Source organism: Malaya genurostris, chromosome 3, assembly GCF_030247185.1.
Source record: "Malaya genurostris strain Urasoe2022 chromosome 3, Malgen_1.1, whole genome shotgun sequence".
In the NCBI taxonomy this organism is placed as follows: domain Eukaryota; kingdom Metazoa; phylum Arthropoda; class Insecta; order Diptera; family Culicidae; genus Malaya; species Malaya genurostris.
In genome coordinates, this window is record NC_080572.1 from 253,286,357 (window position 1) to 253,301,626 (window position 15,270).

Consider the following 15,270-nt stretch of genomic DNA (forward strand, 5'->3'; position numbering starts at 1 on the left):
ACAATACGGAGAGATTCTCTCTATCGAAAAAGAAAAGTTGAAGAACTTTTTCCCCGGTATTCTAAATGGCGTACGTTTGTTACGCATGTGCTTGAAAAGGCCTATACCGTCTTATGTAACTTTTGGTCAGGATACAAGAATCCCATGCAAATCACTTGTTACCTATGACAATCAGATGACCACATGTCAATATTGCCAAAAACCTGTTCATTACGGTAAGCCATGTGATAAACTGGACAAAGAGACAACCACACCAAAGGACAACGGTGCTTCCTTCACACCAACCCCAAGCAACCCCAGTACACCTGTGACAGTCACCAACAACAGTGAAGTATCCCCTTCAACGAAACCATCCAACGTAACCCCTATAGAACAAAGTACACTAGCTGCAGTTAACAGCTTACCATCCAACCAACCAGCAACTGCAAACATTGTACAACAAGGCGCATCTACAGCAACTAGCAACGAAATCAACAACATTACTACGGCAATGGATGACGAAACGAACCACGAACAAACTGCCCCTCAATCCTCGCAGGAAGGAAATGGACGCTCCTCTCCCCCTAGAAAAAGGGTGACAACGAGATCCAATACAAAAAAAAATTTAGCTAAAAACTTAGCTCAATCGGCCACGTAAAGCTTGTACGCAAATAGTTATTGTTATTATATCGTTTATTTATACCCGATTTTAAACTAGTGCGGTCGTTGTACGCAAATAGGCCTGAATAAAAAAATCTTTTATAAAAAAAATCCATTGGAAATTGCACACTTAAAAAATTCAGCAGAATTCGGTAATTTTTTACCGAATTTTCAACAGCTGAACCTTCGGTAATCAATTCAGTTACCGTTGATTACCGATCGATCAGTAATTGCTGAACTGTCAAACAACTACCATAAACTGTAAACCAATTGGATCTACTGATTGTTCGGTAATTTTTTATTTGTTTGTTTTCCTTTGGTTAAAATTCTGGATTTTCGGATTTCAAAAAACAACACAAATTCACAAAACTGAATGAAGGAAATTTCAACCTGTTGTGGCTTTGATTTTATTCCACAAAAAAAATCAAATCAAATGTTCTGGCTGGCCGGAATTATGAACGCCTTCCAAAACACTGCACGATCCGTCGACTCCACCAGAAATTACCCTCGAACGATTTGTGTAGGCAGCAAGTGGACAAGTGATACAAAATTATTTTCTGCCTATAAGTAAACAAAAAGCTTTTAGTGGTTCTATTGTTTTAAAAACTTTTGCACCTGTACCTCAATCCATTCAATGAACTCTTCAAGATTTTTTTCGTTTGGTTAATAGAAAGACACTTACTGAAAACTGTTTGACAGGTAGTTTCATGACAATCAGTTTCCACAGAAGTTCGGTTATAGGAAGATAATTTTACCATACGGACAGTATGATTTTTACCGTACTCGGTGACTATTCAGATTTACCGTATGAATTGCATATCTGTTTGCAAAATCCTGTAAGGAAAATTTACGTAGGACTGATCGTCCGGTAAAAATTTGCATAATTATTGTAATTCCTCTTGTACTTCAACGATGTAAATCTCCTTTTACTTTAACGGCGCCCACCGAATAGAATCAGTACATCGCAGATTCGTTCAATTTGCTGTTAGACAGTTACCTTGGAATAACCCTTACGAGCTGCCCAACTACGAAATCCGTGGATTATTGATTGGACTCGATACTTTTGTATTCGACGTGATTTATCCCGTGCTATGTTGATAGTCACCATATCGAACAACGAAATAGACGGAGTGAAATTTTTATTTTGAGATAAGACTTTTAATTTTTTTTTTTTGTGGGACATGACATTGTCAATATCTTCTGAGGGTTTCGTTCATTGAACGAACGTGTTTGCAAACACGATTGTTCAATGAACGATTTGTGCCTATTCTAAGAACTGAGAATTTTTATCTCACAAACCGAGAAAAACCGGGAAATTGAAATCGACAATTCACTGACCACCCTGCAGATACGAACATATCTTACAAGTTGTAGTAGTTTTGATCACAATGAATTATAATTGGTTCTATCTTCTCATCGTCGCTCTAAACGACGGATTGAAATTTCATAGCTGGAATGGAAATTCTAAATTTCCGTGCGAGACCATAAGAATTTCGTTTGAATATAAGTTTGTGAAAATAGGTTCCATTATGATGTGTTTGACCACTATTTCAGTAACTTTCGAAGCCTTCCGTCTGTGAGGACCGGTATAACAGAAGTCGATTCATTTGGCCAGCAAGAAACATGTCCTACAAAGTTTCAAACATTTATCACCTAGTAATTCCGGAACTGGAAGTCGGATTCGGATAAAATAAAGAACTCAACGAACTGATTCGATTGGTGTTGCCAAAGTGTATTTTTCAAGCAATCTTGTTCTCTGAAAAAGCAAAAAAAAATACACTTCATAATATTTTTTCGTGCAGCTGTCTCTGCTAAACCGGTGTGAAGAGAGCACCGTTGTCCTTTGGTGTAGTTGCCTCCTTGTCCAGTTTATCATATGGCTTACCGTAGTGAACAGCTTTTTGGCAATATTGACATGTGACCATCTGATTGTCATAGGTAACAAGTGATTTGCACGGAATTCTTGTATCCTGACCGAAAGTCACATAAGCAGGTATAGGCCTCTTCAAGCGCATGCGTAACAAACGTACGCCATTTAGAATACCGGGGAAAAAGTTCTTCCACTCGATAAAGAGAATCTCTCCTTATTGGGACATAGTTTTGCAAATATAAGAATCGGTGACGCTTGAGGGAAGATCATGCACACGCACTTCTATACCACTATCTTCCAGATATACTGGAATGTTGTACTTAATGTTTTCGTGCTCCACATAGTGCACATTGTTCTTGTCTTTTGCGAATTGAATTGCATCCAACTCTTTATAAAACTGGATGTAAACAACATTATTGGTCTTATTGCATTGCAGTAAATGCACACGTTTAATGTCAAGATGCATTTGCTCCTTAAGCAAACCTTCAAGTTCTCGTATCGAAGGTCGAATTTAGCACTGCCTGAAGTCAACAATAATTGTATTCTTTCGTACCGGCGGTAGCTTTTGCTCGTTTAGTTCACTCATTTCGAGATTGTTCTATTGTTCACTACACAATACTGTACTTGGTTTCTTTCGTCCCGAGCGTAAGCGGTTTTGTTTTATGGACTGACTTGGATGAGATGTGAAAGCGAACTGAAAAATCTATGAGCGGTATTCCTTCTCAGAACTGAAGCAAAAATATTGTATCCGATTTTATCACAATTCGTTCATTAAACATCGAGTAATCCGCAAAATAATATGGCCACTTAACTAATGAGATGACTATTGGTACAATAACCCTATTTTAATTCATTCGATTATTCCAAATACAAATCGGAATGTATTAGATTCGTAAAACAATATTGCGCATCACATTTATACCTTTTCCATTTCTCCGACTTTTGATCGGAGCTCCGGAGACCCATAGTGTTATATACCATTCGACTCAGCTCGGCGAGATCGGAAAATGTCTGTGTGTATGTGTGTATATATTTTCTCGGAGTTGGCTCAACCAATTTTAATAAATCTAAGCTCATTTAAAAGCTACTAATGAATTATGGATAAAGCTCGAAAATCAATCAACAAGAATCATCGTAGTGAAACTAAGAATCGGAAGCAGCAATTGTAGGTGTTAAGCATGATTGAGGTAATCCCTGGGCTGTCCGATTATATTGATTATTAGTGTGCTCAAAATTTCAAAATCTGTTATACAAAACACACAGGCCCGTACCCAGGATTTCGTTTCGGGAGGGGCCCAAGGTAAAAAAATAATGTTACTGAAGACTGCTTATGTACCTAATTCTCGGTGTGCCTCTTATGGGTGTTTTTAACAGACACTTTAAACTTTTCCACTGGATCTGTTATTTCTTTACGTTTACTGTCTTGTTATTTCTGCAACACATGCCTTAGGCCTTCTAAATAATTATATATCTGTTTTTGATTTCGGGAGGGGCCCGGGCCCCTAGGCCCCCCCCTCTGGGTACGTGACTGAAATCACATAATAAATTCTAATTTTGGCTTGAAACTGTTTCAATTTGTAGGTTGTGCTAGTTGACACCATAACCAATTTTCTTGTTTTTAGGCTAGGTTTACAGAGAATGACAGGGTGATATGAACCAAAAAAGTGAAAATAATATATCTCAATTTCCTCGAAGATGGCCAAACTTATTTGCACAAGCTTAGATTCAAATAAAAGGTGTTATACAAAGTTCCTGAATTTCATTTGGATTAAAATTCCGGTTTCGGAATGACAGGGTGATACACACCAAAAAATGAAAATAATGTCAGTAGCTTTTTTCAAAGATGACTTCAAAGCTGGACCTTGAACTTTTTTAATTTGTAGTATTTTGATTACCCCTTGCTGTCATCTATAGGATATAATGAATGATATGTGAAAGGCATAATTACACTACTAAGTGGATAAAAACAGTTTTATTCTTAAATGACCACAAAAAAATTTCTTTGAAAATTGTTCATAAATTTCTTTAATTTTTTGATTTCTTCAGCAAATGACCAAATAATCTCACTTCAATTATAGCGGTCACCAGTTTCCGTATCGTAAATAATGATAAATAACTCACTTAAATTTCCCATAAACGCCGACTTTCACAATTAGGATTGAATTTTGTCCCGATCCGACTTTATAAGGCGATTAATTTTAAAAATTTCATTCGAAATCATTCAAAGTGATGACGCAAATATCATAAATATTCGTTGGGACAGTGCTAAAAACAATTAGGATTGAATTTTGTCCCGATCCGACTTTATAAGGCGATTAATTTTAAAAATTTCATTCGAAATCATTCAAAGTGACGACGCAAATATCATAAATATTCGTTGGGACAGTGCTAAAAACTATTCCAGCGTCTGGTTCTCGTTAGTTTATGGCCAATTGAACCATTGACTATTCCGATTCCCAGTTTCCAGTTCCGGAAGTACCGAAAATAGTGGTCCAATATTCCCAAATGTTCATACTTTCTCACAAATGGCAGAGCCAATTTTCATAAACTTAGATTCAAATTAAAGATCATATATAAATTCTTGTAAATTTTATCCGGTTCCGACTTTCGGTTCTACTATTAGTCCCCGGTATTTGGTTCCGGAGGCACCGATAATAGTAAAGAAAAACATTAAAAATGGAACTCACGCAGAGCAATGGTTGAATCCATTTCCACAAACTTTGATATGAATTAAAGGTCTGATTGACTCAAAAGATGCTGTGTAATTTTATCCGGATACGATTTCCAGTTCCGGAATTACGGGGTGAAGAGTGTCAAAACTTTCAAACTGTCATATGAAGTGACAATGAGAAACCGGTACGTGCTGGTATGAAAAAACACGATGTACACGCTATAGAGAAAACGAAAACCGACACCAAAGCTCGGTTTTATAGTCCCAACCGAGTCCATCGGTATGTGGACGTCTTTTAAATCGGGTTGATGAAAACAGAATGTCTGTTACCGGAGTTTAGTTGAAAAAGGTTCTAAATACATTTGAGAGAGGTCATAGTCACGAGACCGAAATATTGAAAAAAATTTCATGGATTAAAATTTATTTAAAAAGACATGTATCAAAATTTCTTACCTAGCGATGTATATGAAACTTATACAGTCGATAGTAAAAACAACTGATAATAATTATAACAATAATAAAAATTAGTCTCTATTTGACTCGAATTTCATAAAGCAGTAACAGGAGCACAGGTTTTCGTTCAGAATTTAGAAGTTAATCAACCGACCAAAAAACAGAACAAAATCTTTGTCTCTGTAACCATTATTCAACTGGACTATTATTTTCGCTGAATTTAGTATACGTTGTTGTGGGAAATGGAACCAATTTCTTGAAACTAGGCAGTAAATTCTTCTAGCATGCAGGTCTAATTAGTTGCTAACCAAACAATCTTCGATTCAAATGAATAGCGTTTGCATTAAAACATGATTTTTTTTCGGATGGTGATAAAAGATTAACTAAGACATTTAATTGCTTTTGATAAATTTCCCATGGAAGGTAATTATTTAAAGTTGCGTGCAAAAAATTTCAACGTACTTGCGAGCGGCCTTCCGACAGTTAACCTGAATATTCGCTATGGCGGACGAAATCATGCATGTAGGTATGTTTTAGAGTTCTTTCTCCGTTTTATTTATCAATTTTTCTCAATTTTCGCGACAAAATTGTTGGAGTAGATCTCAAATCTTCGAGTAGTGGGCCAAAGCCAGATCCAGCCAGTACATCAAGTCTTCGCTCATATAGTATTTCCTGATGAACGACGCAACTTCCGGTAGACATTTCGTACTATAAATTTCCCCGTTCACGGCCAGTCCGGAATTAAAGAAGAGCGGTTTTGATATCCCCTTCTCGCTGATTATCAGCCACAACAGCACCTCCTTAGAGAATTTGGTGTGTGAAATGAACTTCACCTCGGAGCTTACTTCCTTCGTATGGGAAGTAAAATACGAAGTACCCTGCAAGTCGTTGAAATCCAGGGTGAGATAGGTCTCGTCGCTCATCACCACCGCCACATCGCGATTCGCCGGTAAAATCGCGTTGACCATCTCATTCAGTCGCTGCCTCTGTGTCATTGTCTGCAGCTTCGAAACCAGTGGACGTGACTTCCGCTTCCTGACATGTATGTTCTTGTTCGGCAGATACTTTTTCACTGTTTGGCCGGTTGCACCAACCTCCCGACCAAGCGCGCGCAGCGATGTAGCCACTTTCCCCTCGATCTATCTCTTCAGTTTCCTTTGGAGCTTCTTGTTATGCAGGGTCGTCGGCCGTCAGAGACCGGACTTCCATTCTTTGAACGCGCACACTTCTGAACGGAGTTACTTCACTGTTTTATGCCATCACGCAGGCTCGTATCCAGGGTTTCATTTCGGAAGGGGCCCAAAAATTAAAAAATAATGTTACTGAAGATTGCTTATGTACCTAATTATCGGTGTGCCTTTTACGGCTGTTTTTAACATACACTTTAAACTTTTCCACTGGAACTGATATTGTATTACATTTCGTTAAGTTTACTGTCTTGTTATTTCTGTAACACATGTCTGAGACATTCTAAATAATTATATGTTTTCGGGCCCCCTTTGGGTACGTGACTGCCATCACGGTTAGAATTCGACTGATAGAGCTGTCAAATTATGTCGACTGGCTCATGGGTTACTATGATTGATACTGGGTAGCTTAGTATGTGCGAATGAAAGTAAACCCATGAAAAATCAGCAATGTTTGTCCAATTTTTTTAAATGCAAACATCAACGTCACAGATAATTACGAAATATTCAAAACAGATATTAGAACTATTCAAACTTGTAGGTCGTGCTAATTGATGGCCGTAAAAACTTACTATAAAAGCCTATTCGCACTATACTGGGACGAGCGGGACGGGACCATCCGGGACGTTTTTTTTTTCCTCATCGGCGTTGACTGAACAGGCTTTAACTGTGATGGTTTCCGGGATCCGGCTTCGAAAACAAATTGTCAAAAACTCTAATATGGAACTTGCATCGATTTCTTATGAAATGTTAACCATCACATACTAAGTAGATAAAAACAGTTTTTTTTTAACAGAATGCTACATCTTGGTATTATTGGTATTGAACTACTAGTATTTCAATATCTTAAATTAGTGCGATTTGTACTAAATGAGGCTGATATGCGGATACTTTGCATATCGGATAGACAAGAGTTGATATTTTTCACAGTTTATTGAACAAACCCCCAATTTCTGAAAGTGTATGATGGATGGACTTTTTTTATTGAGCTAGCTCTAAAACCGATAAAAATTGCTAGTAGTGAAATCTTTTGCAATAAATTGAGATTATAGTTTGGAATCTATTCATAATTTACATAATTTACGCAAAAGGTCTGAACTGGAGATGGGCAAAACAGTTCATTTCAAAGAATCGTTCAGTACTGCAGAGTTCTGTTAAAGAAATTAGTTCTCCAGAGCCGTTCGTACCTGTTTAAATTCACCTTTCTCCATTATGTTTAAACGAGAAATTCAGGCAAGATCCATTTTGAAGTTTTTGATAGTTTTGTAAATTTCGTAACATTTTACGTCATCAATTTGATGGCGGCTAGAAATTCTTGAGAAACTATGGTTATTTCAACATTTTATTTGTGCTCATTTTTAAATTTGTTCTCTGGAACCGGAGCCAAACACATTCTTCAACCCATAACGCGATTTGTCCATCCTTCTCCCAACAGCCCTGGTGATAGTGTACGATTATCATCCCGGTTCCCAGACGTTACTGTCGAAATACTTCATCCCCAGCGCCGAGTCAACGAACGGATACACCGACCCTTTCTCCGGCGAAGCACGGCCCTTCAGGTATTTATTTCTGGGGTATAATAACTATCTGATCATTACTATATCGTCCATGATGTACCTCACAGTCACAAAAGTTCCCTGCACCGGACGGCTGCCAACACGTTGCTGCCGGAAAACGAAATCTGGTCAATTATCATCCAGTTAACTGCCGGACTTCGAGCGATCCACCAGGCTGGCTTGGCCTGTCGGTATGTTTGATCGGTATTAATCAGATTGAACATGTTTTCCTAATTCGAACGATTTCCCATCCGATAGAACACTGGACCCAACCAAAATTATAATCACCGGCAAGCGGATACGATTCAGTTGTGTGGCGATATCCGACATCGCCACGTACGAACCTAACCAACCGAATCCCATGTCTGTCGTCAGTCATCATCAACAGGTTTACTCATTTTTGCTACGTCCTCATTCAATTAACATCAACGACTAATCATTCATCTTCCAATGTCCTTCCAGGATGATTTAACGGCCCTAGGAAAACTGATACTAGCTCTTGCCTGCCGAAGTTTGCAATCCGTGCAAAGAGACCAGATTCAGAACAGTGTTGAGCTCATATCGAGGCACTACTCGTCGGATTTGCGGAATATTGTACTGTGAGTTGGCTCGATTACTGAATAAAGACGTGATAGTGAACAGTTGTTACTTTCAGATATCTTCTCTCGTCGAGTAACCGACGCTCAGTGACGGAGATAATGCCGATGATCGGTGCCCGCTTCTACGTACAACTCGATGCATTACAAGCTCAATGTGATATTCAAGAAGACGAGCTGGCAAAGGAAATGGAGAACGGCCGGCTCTACCGACTGCTGGTCAAGCTCGGTACCGTCAATGAACGACCTGAGTAAGTTTCAAGTGCAACATTAGTGGAACAGTAGTGGGGCTAAGGTATTTCGGTTAGTTTAATCGTCGAAGCGTTTTTTAGGGCATTTAAAAAATTTTTTTTTTGATTTTTGTACCCTTTTCATTCGGAAACTTTATCCGTAGACTTAATCTCGACGTCACGTGGTCGGAAACGGGTGATCGTTACATGCTGAAACTGTTTCGTGACTACGTCTTCCATACCGTCGCGGAGGACGGCCGTCCTTGGCTGAACCAGTCTCACATCGTGCAGTGTCTCAACAAGCTGGACGCGGGCACCATGGAAAAAGTTCGTTTCGATTCGCTGTTGTGGTTTTCGATTAAGCGCTATCTAAATATTTCCATTTCAGGTCCAGCTGATGTCACGTGACGAACAATCAGTATTAGTAGTAACTTATGCTGAACTGAAGCACTGTTTAGAGCAAGCATTTTCCGAACTGGTTACAGCGGCCACCGTGTAATAGTAGATGCAACAGTAGTAAGTAGTAGGTGATAGCGGTACTAGAGGGGAATGATTTGCACACATGCGCTCAGAATGTGTGTCCACTAATAACAAAGCAGTGTTTAATTGAGGCTCGAGAGTTGTAATATTTTCTAAGCGTTAGTAACACATGGTGATGAAGCACAATGCTCTCTACTGGGAGTACTAGCTGCGTTAGTACGTTGATGAGGTGAGTGTGTGAGGATGATGAAAACACAAAAAAATACACATACATACATACATGCATGAATAAATACAGCAGGTTAAAAGTGGAGAGAGAAAGCGAAAGAATGCAGTTTCTAGAGATACGTTCGTGATCTTATTTTTTTATACACATACACACCCCTACAAAGAACCATTACAAAAAAAAAGTGAAAAGCAAAAGCAAAAGAAGATGGAATGATACATCATCGTGAAAATAGATATTTACACAAATACAAAGCAGGAGTAGTTGTTGAACGAGATTAATGAAGCAAGGAAAAACTAATCAACTAAGTAGTGTTAGTAAGCTTTAAAGCAGCTAAACGTGAACATGTGTGCAGATGAGTGAGATTCAAAGTGAAATTCTGTTGATCCTTTCCTTTTTTTTCTTTTGAACATATGTTTTGTAAATTCATGAAAGTCAGCATTAGGAATTGTGCGTTTGAACTTGCTTTAGAAACGTTGGAGAAAAACTTTTGGAGTGAATGAAGTCATAGGTAATTTACTACGCTGGCAAAAAAAATTGGATCGTTGAATTTGGTTAACTGTGTGCTCGAACATTCGATCTCAAAAACCGATTTCTTCATAGTGAGATTGGATAAATTCACTCTAAGGTACTAATGTTCTATTGCCGCATCTTTGAAAGGTATAATTTACGATATTTCACTACCTCTTGGTTGATCAATTTTAGCACTGTCAATGTTAAACATAATCTATGGTGATATATATTTTAAGATTGGAATAGTATGAAACATAATTGAAAAGCGTGAAACAATTTTTTTTTTGCAACAAAAATTTTCGTGTGTAAAACCTAATAAATTCGCGGTGATTACGGAATTCAACGACACATTTATGTCCAGAGCTTATTAGAAGTGGCTCTATCATATGAATTAAAATTCCTGTTAGAACATTATCCATTAAGCCGCAGATTTTCTTACATAATTCAGAAAGTTGAAACGATTCTTTCAACGGGGAGACCGGGCAAACGGTTTGCTTGGTCTGTCCGTTGAAAGAATCGTTTCGGTTTTCTGAGATTCGGCTTTCTGAGTTTCGGCCTTCTGAGTTTCGGCCTTTTGAGCTACGGCCTTTTGGGGTTCGGCTTTTCGTAGTATTCTCATTCAGAGATGCCAGGTCTGCAGATTTGTCTGTAAATCTGCAGATTTTGGGTATAGTGCTGCAGACATTTTTTGTTGTGCAAACTTTTGAATTTCTCGCAGACTTTTGCCGACTTTTGAAATTCTCGCATTACTATCTATATTTACAGACTTTTGAAATTTCCGCGACCTTTTTTTTTTTGCTCGCCAAATCAGTTTTGCGTGTCATTCTTTATAGAGAAATTGCTGCCACTCTGTGCCAGCAAGACATACTTACTGACTGCAGATTTTTTTTCAGATTTACAGACCCTGTCTGCAGATATTTGAAATTTTTACCTGGCATCTCTGTTCTCATTCAAAACGCAATCAAAAGTGTTTGTGCACGATCCGTCCGATGTTCGAATTTACTGGGTGCACCGGACTGAAAATGTTGTATACAATATAGATAGCAATATTGCCGCTTCTGTCAAATTTTCGGCAATCACCAACACTGGTTTTAATATTTGATTATTTTCCAAAAACTAAAGTTCGTTTGTGAAGAAATAATTGATAGTAATCCATTATCGGGCACGATGTAAAATGAACTGGTGGTCACCAGAGCCATGTTTGATTGTGTTTGTATTTATCTCAATTCACGATTGATTTTTCATTAGGGCGTATAAGCACTTTCTCTTTGTTTACTCTCTCTTCTATTAATTACCAAGCGGTTTCCACGTTTATCACTCAACTCTTTGCATAAAATGATACCCGAAACTTTCGACTTTCAAACAGAGTAGTGAAATCAAAGAAAATCTTCTTAATCACATCACAATAATGGAAAGAGAGAGTGATGAAAGAGAAACTGTCACTTGCTTATACGCCCTAAAGAAAAATCAGCCGAAAATTATGAAGTATGATGGCCGCTCCTTAGCAAGTAAAAATCGAAGGAAAAAAATTATTGCATAGCTTCTCTGTCCTATCTCTGAGGAAAACTTTGTGATTGTTCTCTATCCCTACTCATAATCCAACGTTTTTCGTTGGGTGCTAAACGTAGGGTTAAGCGTCAAACGAACACATGCATAAGTTCAGAATTAATTTGAACCAAAACATTGAGATTTTAAAGATATCTCAAACAATTGTTATATGCATACTACTATAACGAATTCGTAATAAGTACTTTGGTCAAATTGGATGTTAAATGAAAACTCTCAAATCAACAACAATCTGGTAGAAGCACGAAATTTTTATGTAGATATCCTTTCTTTTTTACTGGTTTCTTCAAATCATATATCGGTGATAGAATTAACACATAATATAAGATATGTAAATGATGTTAAATTTTACCAATCGTCGACATTGAGCACAAAACCAAGCTGGGAGAATCGGACGGGAACCGGGATCTTGATTGGGTAATCATCCAATCCAATCAAGGTCTCGGTTCCCGTTTAAGGCTCATAAATTGTGGCCTGCTGTCGATAATCGACGTGAGTTTAGCATGCCCGCGTACGGCAGCAATATTAAGGCGTGTCTTATAATTCATCGATTTTATGCGCATGCAACTCAGGAATTGAGCGAACGGAAACCGTTACCATAGCATGTACCAACACTGAATTACGTGTTTATCGGGTGCCAGTGCCATATATGACGAAAAAAATGAACACAGTCTAGATGATGAACTGGATGTTGTCGATGGAGTATTGTGGTGCGTCAGTGGTGTCATCATGACACAAGCGAGTACTGCCCCAACTAAAGCTACTCTAAGGTATACGACGGTATCGTTTCTTCTCCCCTTTTGATTGGAAGAATACTCCTTCGGTTGCCAGCGTAGTAAACGATCTGCAAATATCTTACGCAAATTTTCTTCCTCGACGTTTGTATAGCAAGCACGGATGCACCTCACTAGTAATTGTTCGGCTTCTAGGTGGTTAGCTAATTCGAACCACACAGAAAATAAAACGTACGTAATGCTGAGTGACGTGAAAAAAGAACGTATTTTTTATAGAACGTGTGAATGAGCAATGCGAAAAAGATTCTCGATTGATAAGAAACAAAACTATTATTTCTTTAAGTAATTGAAACTGAGAAAATTGTTTGTGATGTTATTTTTTACTACTATACATTCATTTTTAGAGTCCTTTTTTGTGCGTCTTTTTTTTCCTGATTACTTTAAATATTAATATATATTTTTTAATTTACTAGTGTACAAGTTCTCGAGATTCTCGGGAACAATACAAAAGAAGAAATGAAACGATTGCATGTTGAATCTGCAACAAACATTGATTACTTACCTCGAGCGCTCCTAGGCTTACAAAAAAAAGTATGTTTTCTCGTAAATTTAGAGGTGATTTAGGGTTGCAACCTTAGGTAAGGTGCGAACGAAACAAGCATATTAATCATAATCGTCGATCGTTTTCGATCATGCACATCCCCCTTCCATTTTTATCACTATCCTTATCTTTCCGTATCAGGGACAAACAAGCAACGTTAAAGATCTCCGGCCACGAAATTATTGAATAGTCCGTACTAAAACTTTCCCCATTTGATTTGATCACTATTGAACTAATTTCCCTTTTTTCCCCTCTTTCGGCTGACAAACAACTCCTTCATCTCTGATGTTAGAATTCAAGTGATCTGTTTTATTGATAACTGCAGCATGCAGAGAAAAGAAGAAAAAAGGTGATTTTAATAGAAAAAATTCTTAACAAACCGCAGAAAAATTTATGAATAAGTACATGAAAACTAGTAGCGTACAACAAAACATAACATTTTTTTTGCGAAACACGCGTGCGAGTGAGGGCATGAAAGAGAGAACTTACTACACAAACGTAAATCACTAAATTGATTAAACTGCATCTGACACAGGGAAGCAAACTGGTTTAACTTTCTACAGGAGTTCAGAACGACAAGCAAACGACAAACGGAGCGGATTCGCTCGTTTATGCAATCGAAAACAAATTCATATTCTTCCTGCAAAAAAAAAACTTCGAAACTGCAAGAGAACAACAAAACAAAAGAGAAAGAGTGTATCAGCTTGAGAGAGAAAGAGAGAGAATGTGAACAATGCGTGAAAATTAAGAAATAGTGAAAGACTTTTTACTGTGACAAATAATATTTAAAACAAAGGAAAAACTAAAGTGAACAGAAACTGATAAATGAAAACACATAGAGGAGAGATATATTTGTAATAAAATGAAAACAAAAATGCACAAAAAAATAGCCTAACCATTCGAACCAAAAGCGGTGTCGTTATGGCTTGTTGATTTGAGTTTTGTTTTTTCTATAGATCTTGCTATTTTAGTTTCCATACCAATCAATGAGTGCTATTATTCAAAAACACCCGCTTAAAAGTTTTTTTTTGTTTACAATGACTGAACGGATTACACTCTTGTAGGGTGAATTGGAAAAATGCTTCGAATTTTCAAAACAAGGATAGGGTACCAAAAAAAACCTTCTTTTTAACATTTACTCAAAAACAGGCGATCGTCCCTTGAATTCTCAAGCGAAACATAAGTGTTTCAAAAGCATAACATATGCGTCCACTGATCTCATGATGTGAAATGATTTTATTCTTTCTTTGCCCAAAAAGTATCGGCTATTGTAGAGTGCAGTGAATCAGTTACAGCAGCTTTCAGAAAACAGAAAACACAAATCAACAAAACAACAGGAGTGGATTATTGATAAATTATTATTATACAAAAAGAAATGAAAACCCAGAAAAAAAGTTCAAAACAAAAAAAAATGAACACGATCGTGTTCAGCTGAAAAACACAAATAAAATGAAGAAAATTTATGTTTCATACGTAGCAGTAGCTCATTGGCGATCCGAAATGTCCACGTGCTTGCTAGTTCATAAGAAAATTTTGGAAATTAGTAAATGTTTTTGCCTTTCTCTATAGAAAGGTATTAGAATTGCTGGAAAACCCGACTTTCGACCGGAGCCTCGGAGACCCATAGTGTTATATACCATTCGACGAGATCGGAAAATGTCTGTGTGTGTACGTATGTGTGTGCACTTTTCGAAGATATTTATACGCGCTCAATTTTCTCAGAGATGGCTGAACCGATTTTAACAAACTTATGCTCGTTTGAAAGCTACTATCGGGCCATTGATCAAGTTGGAAGACCAAATGGCTGTGACTTTTGGTTCCGGTGATATAATGGTATAAGTGACGTAACCGACCAAACACATTGTTTTTACCGCTCTAATGTATATAAGGGTGCCAATATTTTGGGATCACCTCTTATTTCGTAAAGCGCTATTGTTAAAAAGTTTAA

At 37.6% G+C, this 15,270-nt stretch overlaps 1 protein-coding gene across 2 annotated transcripts in view; it reads left to right on the forward strand.

The window, feature by feature from the left end:
• The window catches only part of LOC131439252 (PAN2-PAN3 deadenylation complex subunit PAN3), a 72,915-nt gene extending 58,121 nt beyond the window's left edge, over positions 1-14,794 (forward strand). For both annotated transcript variants that reach the window (XM_058610042.1, XM_058610043.1), the window contains exons 11-17: positions 8,256-8,379; positions 8,445-8,567; positions 8,635-8,764; positions 8,839-8,975; positions 9,032-9,223; positions 9,367-9,529; positions 9,591-14,794. In XM_058610042.1, the coding sequence (XP_058466025.1) occupies positions 8,256-8,379; positions 8,445-8,567; positions 8,635-8,764; positions 8,839-8,975; positions 9,032-9,223; positions 9,367-9,529; positions 9,591-9,701 (980 nt within the window). In that variant the 3' untranslated portion in view covers positions 9,702-14,794. The remainder of the gene's footprint in view (positions 1-8,255; positions 8,380-8,444; positions 8,568-8,634; positions 8,765-8,838; positions 8,976-9,031; positions 9,224-9,366; positions 9,530-9,590) is intronic.
• The last annotated feature ends 476 nt before the right edge of the window (positions 14,795-15,270 follow it).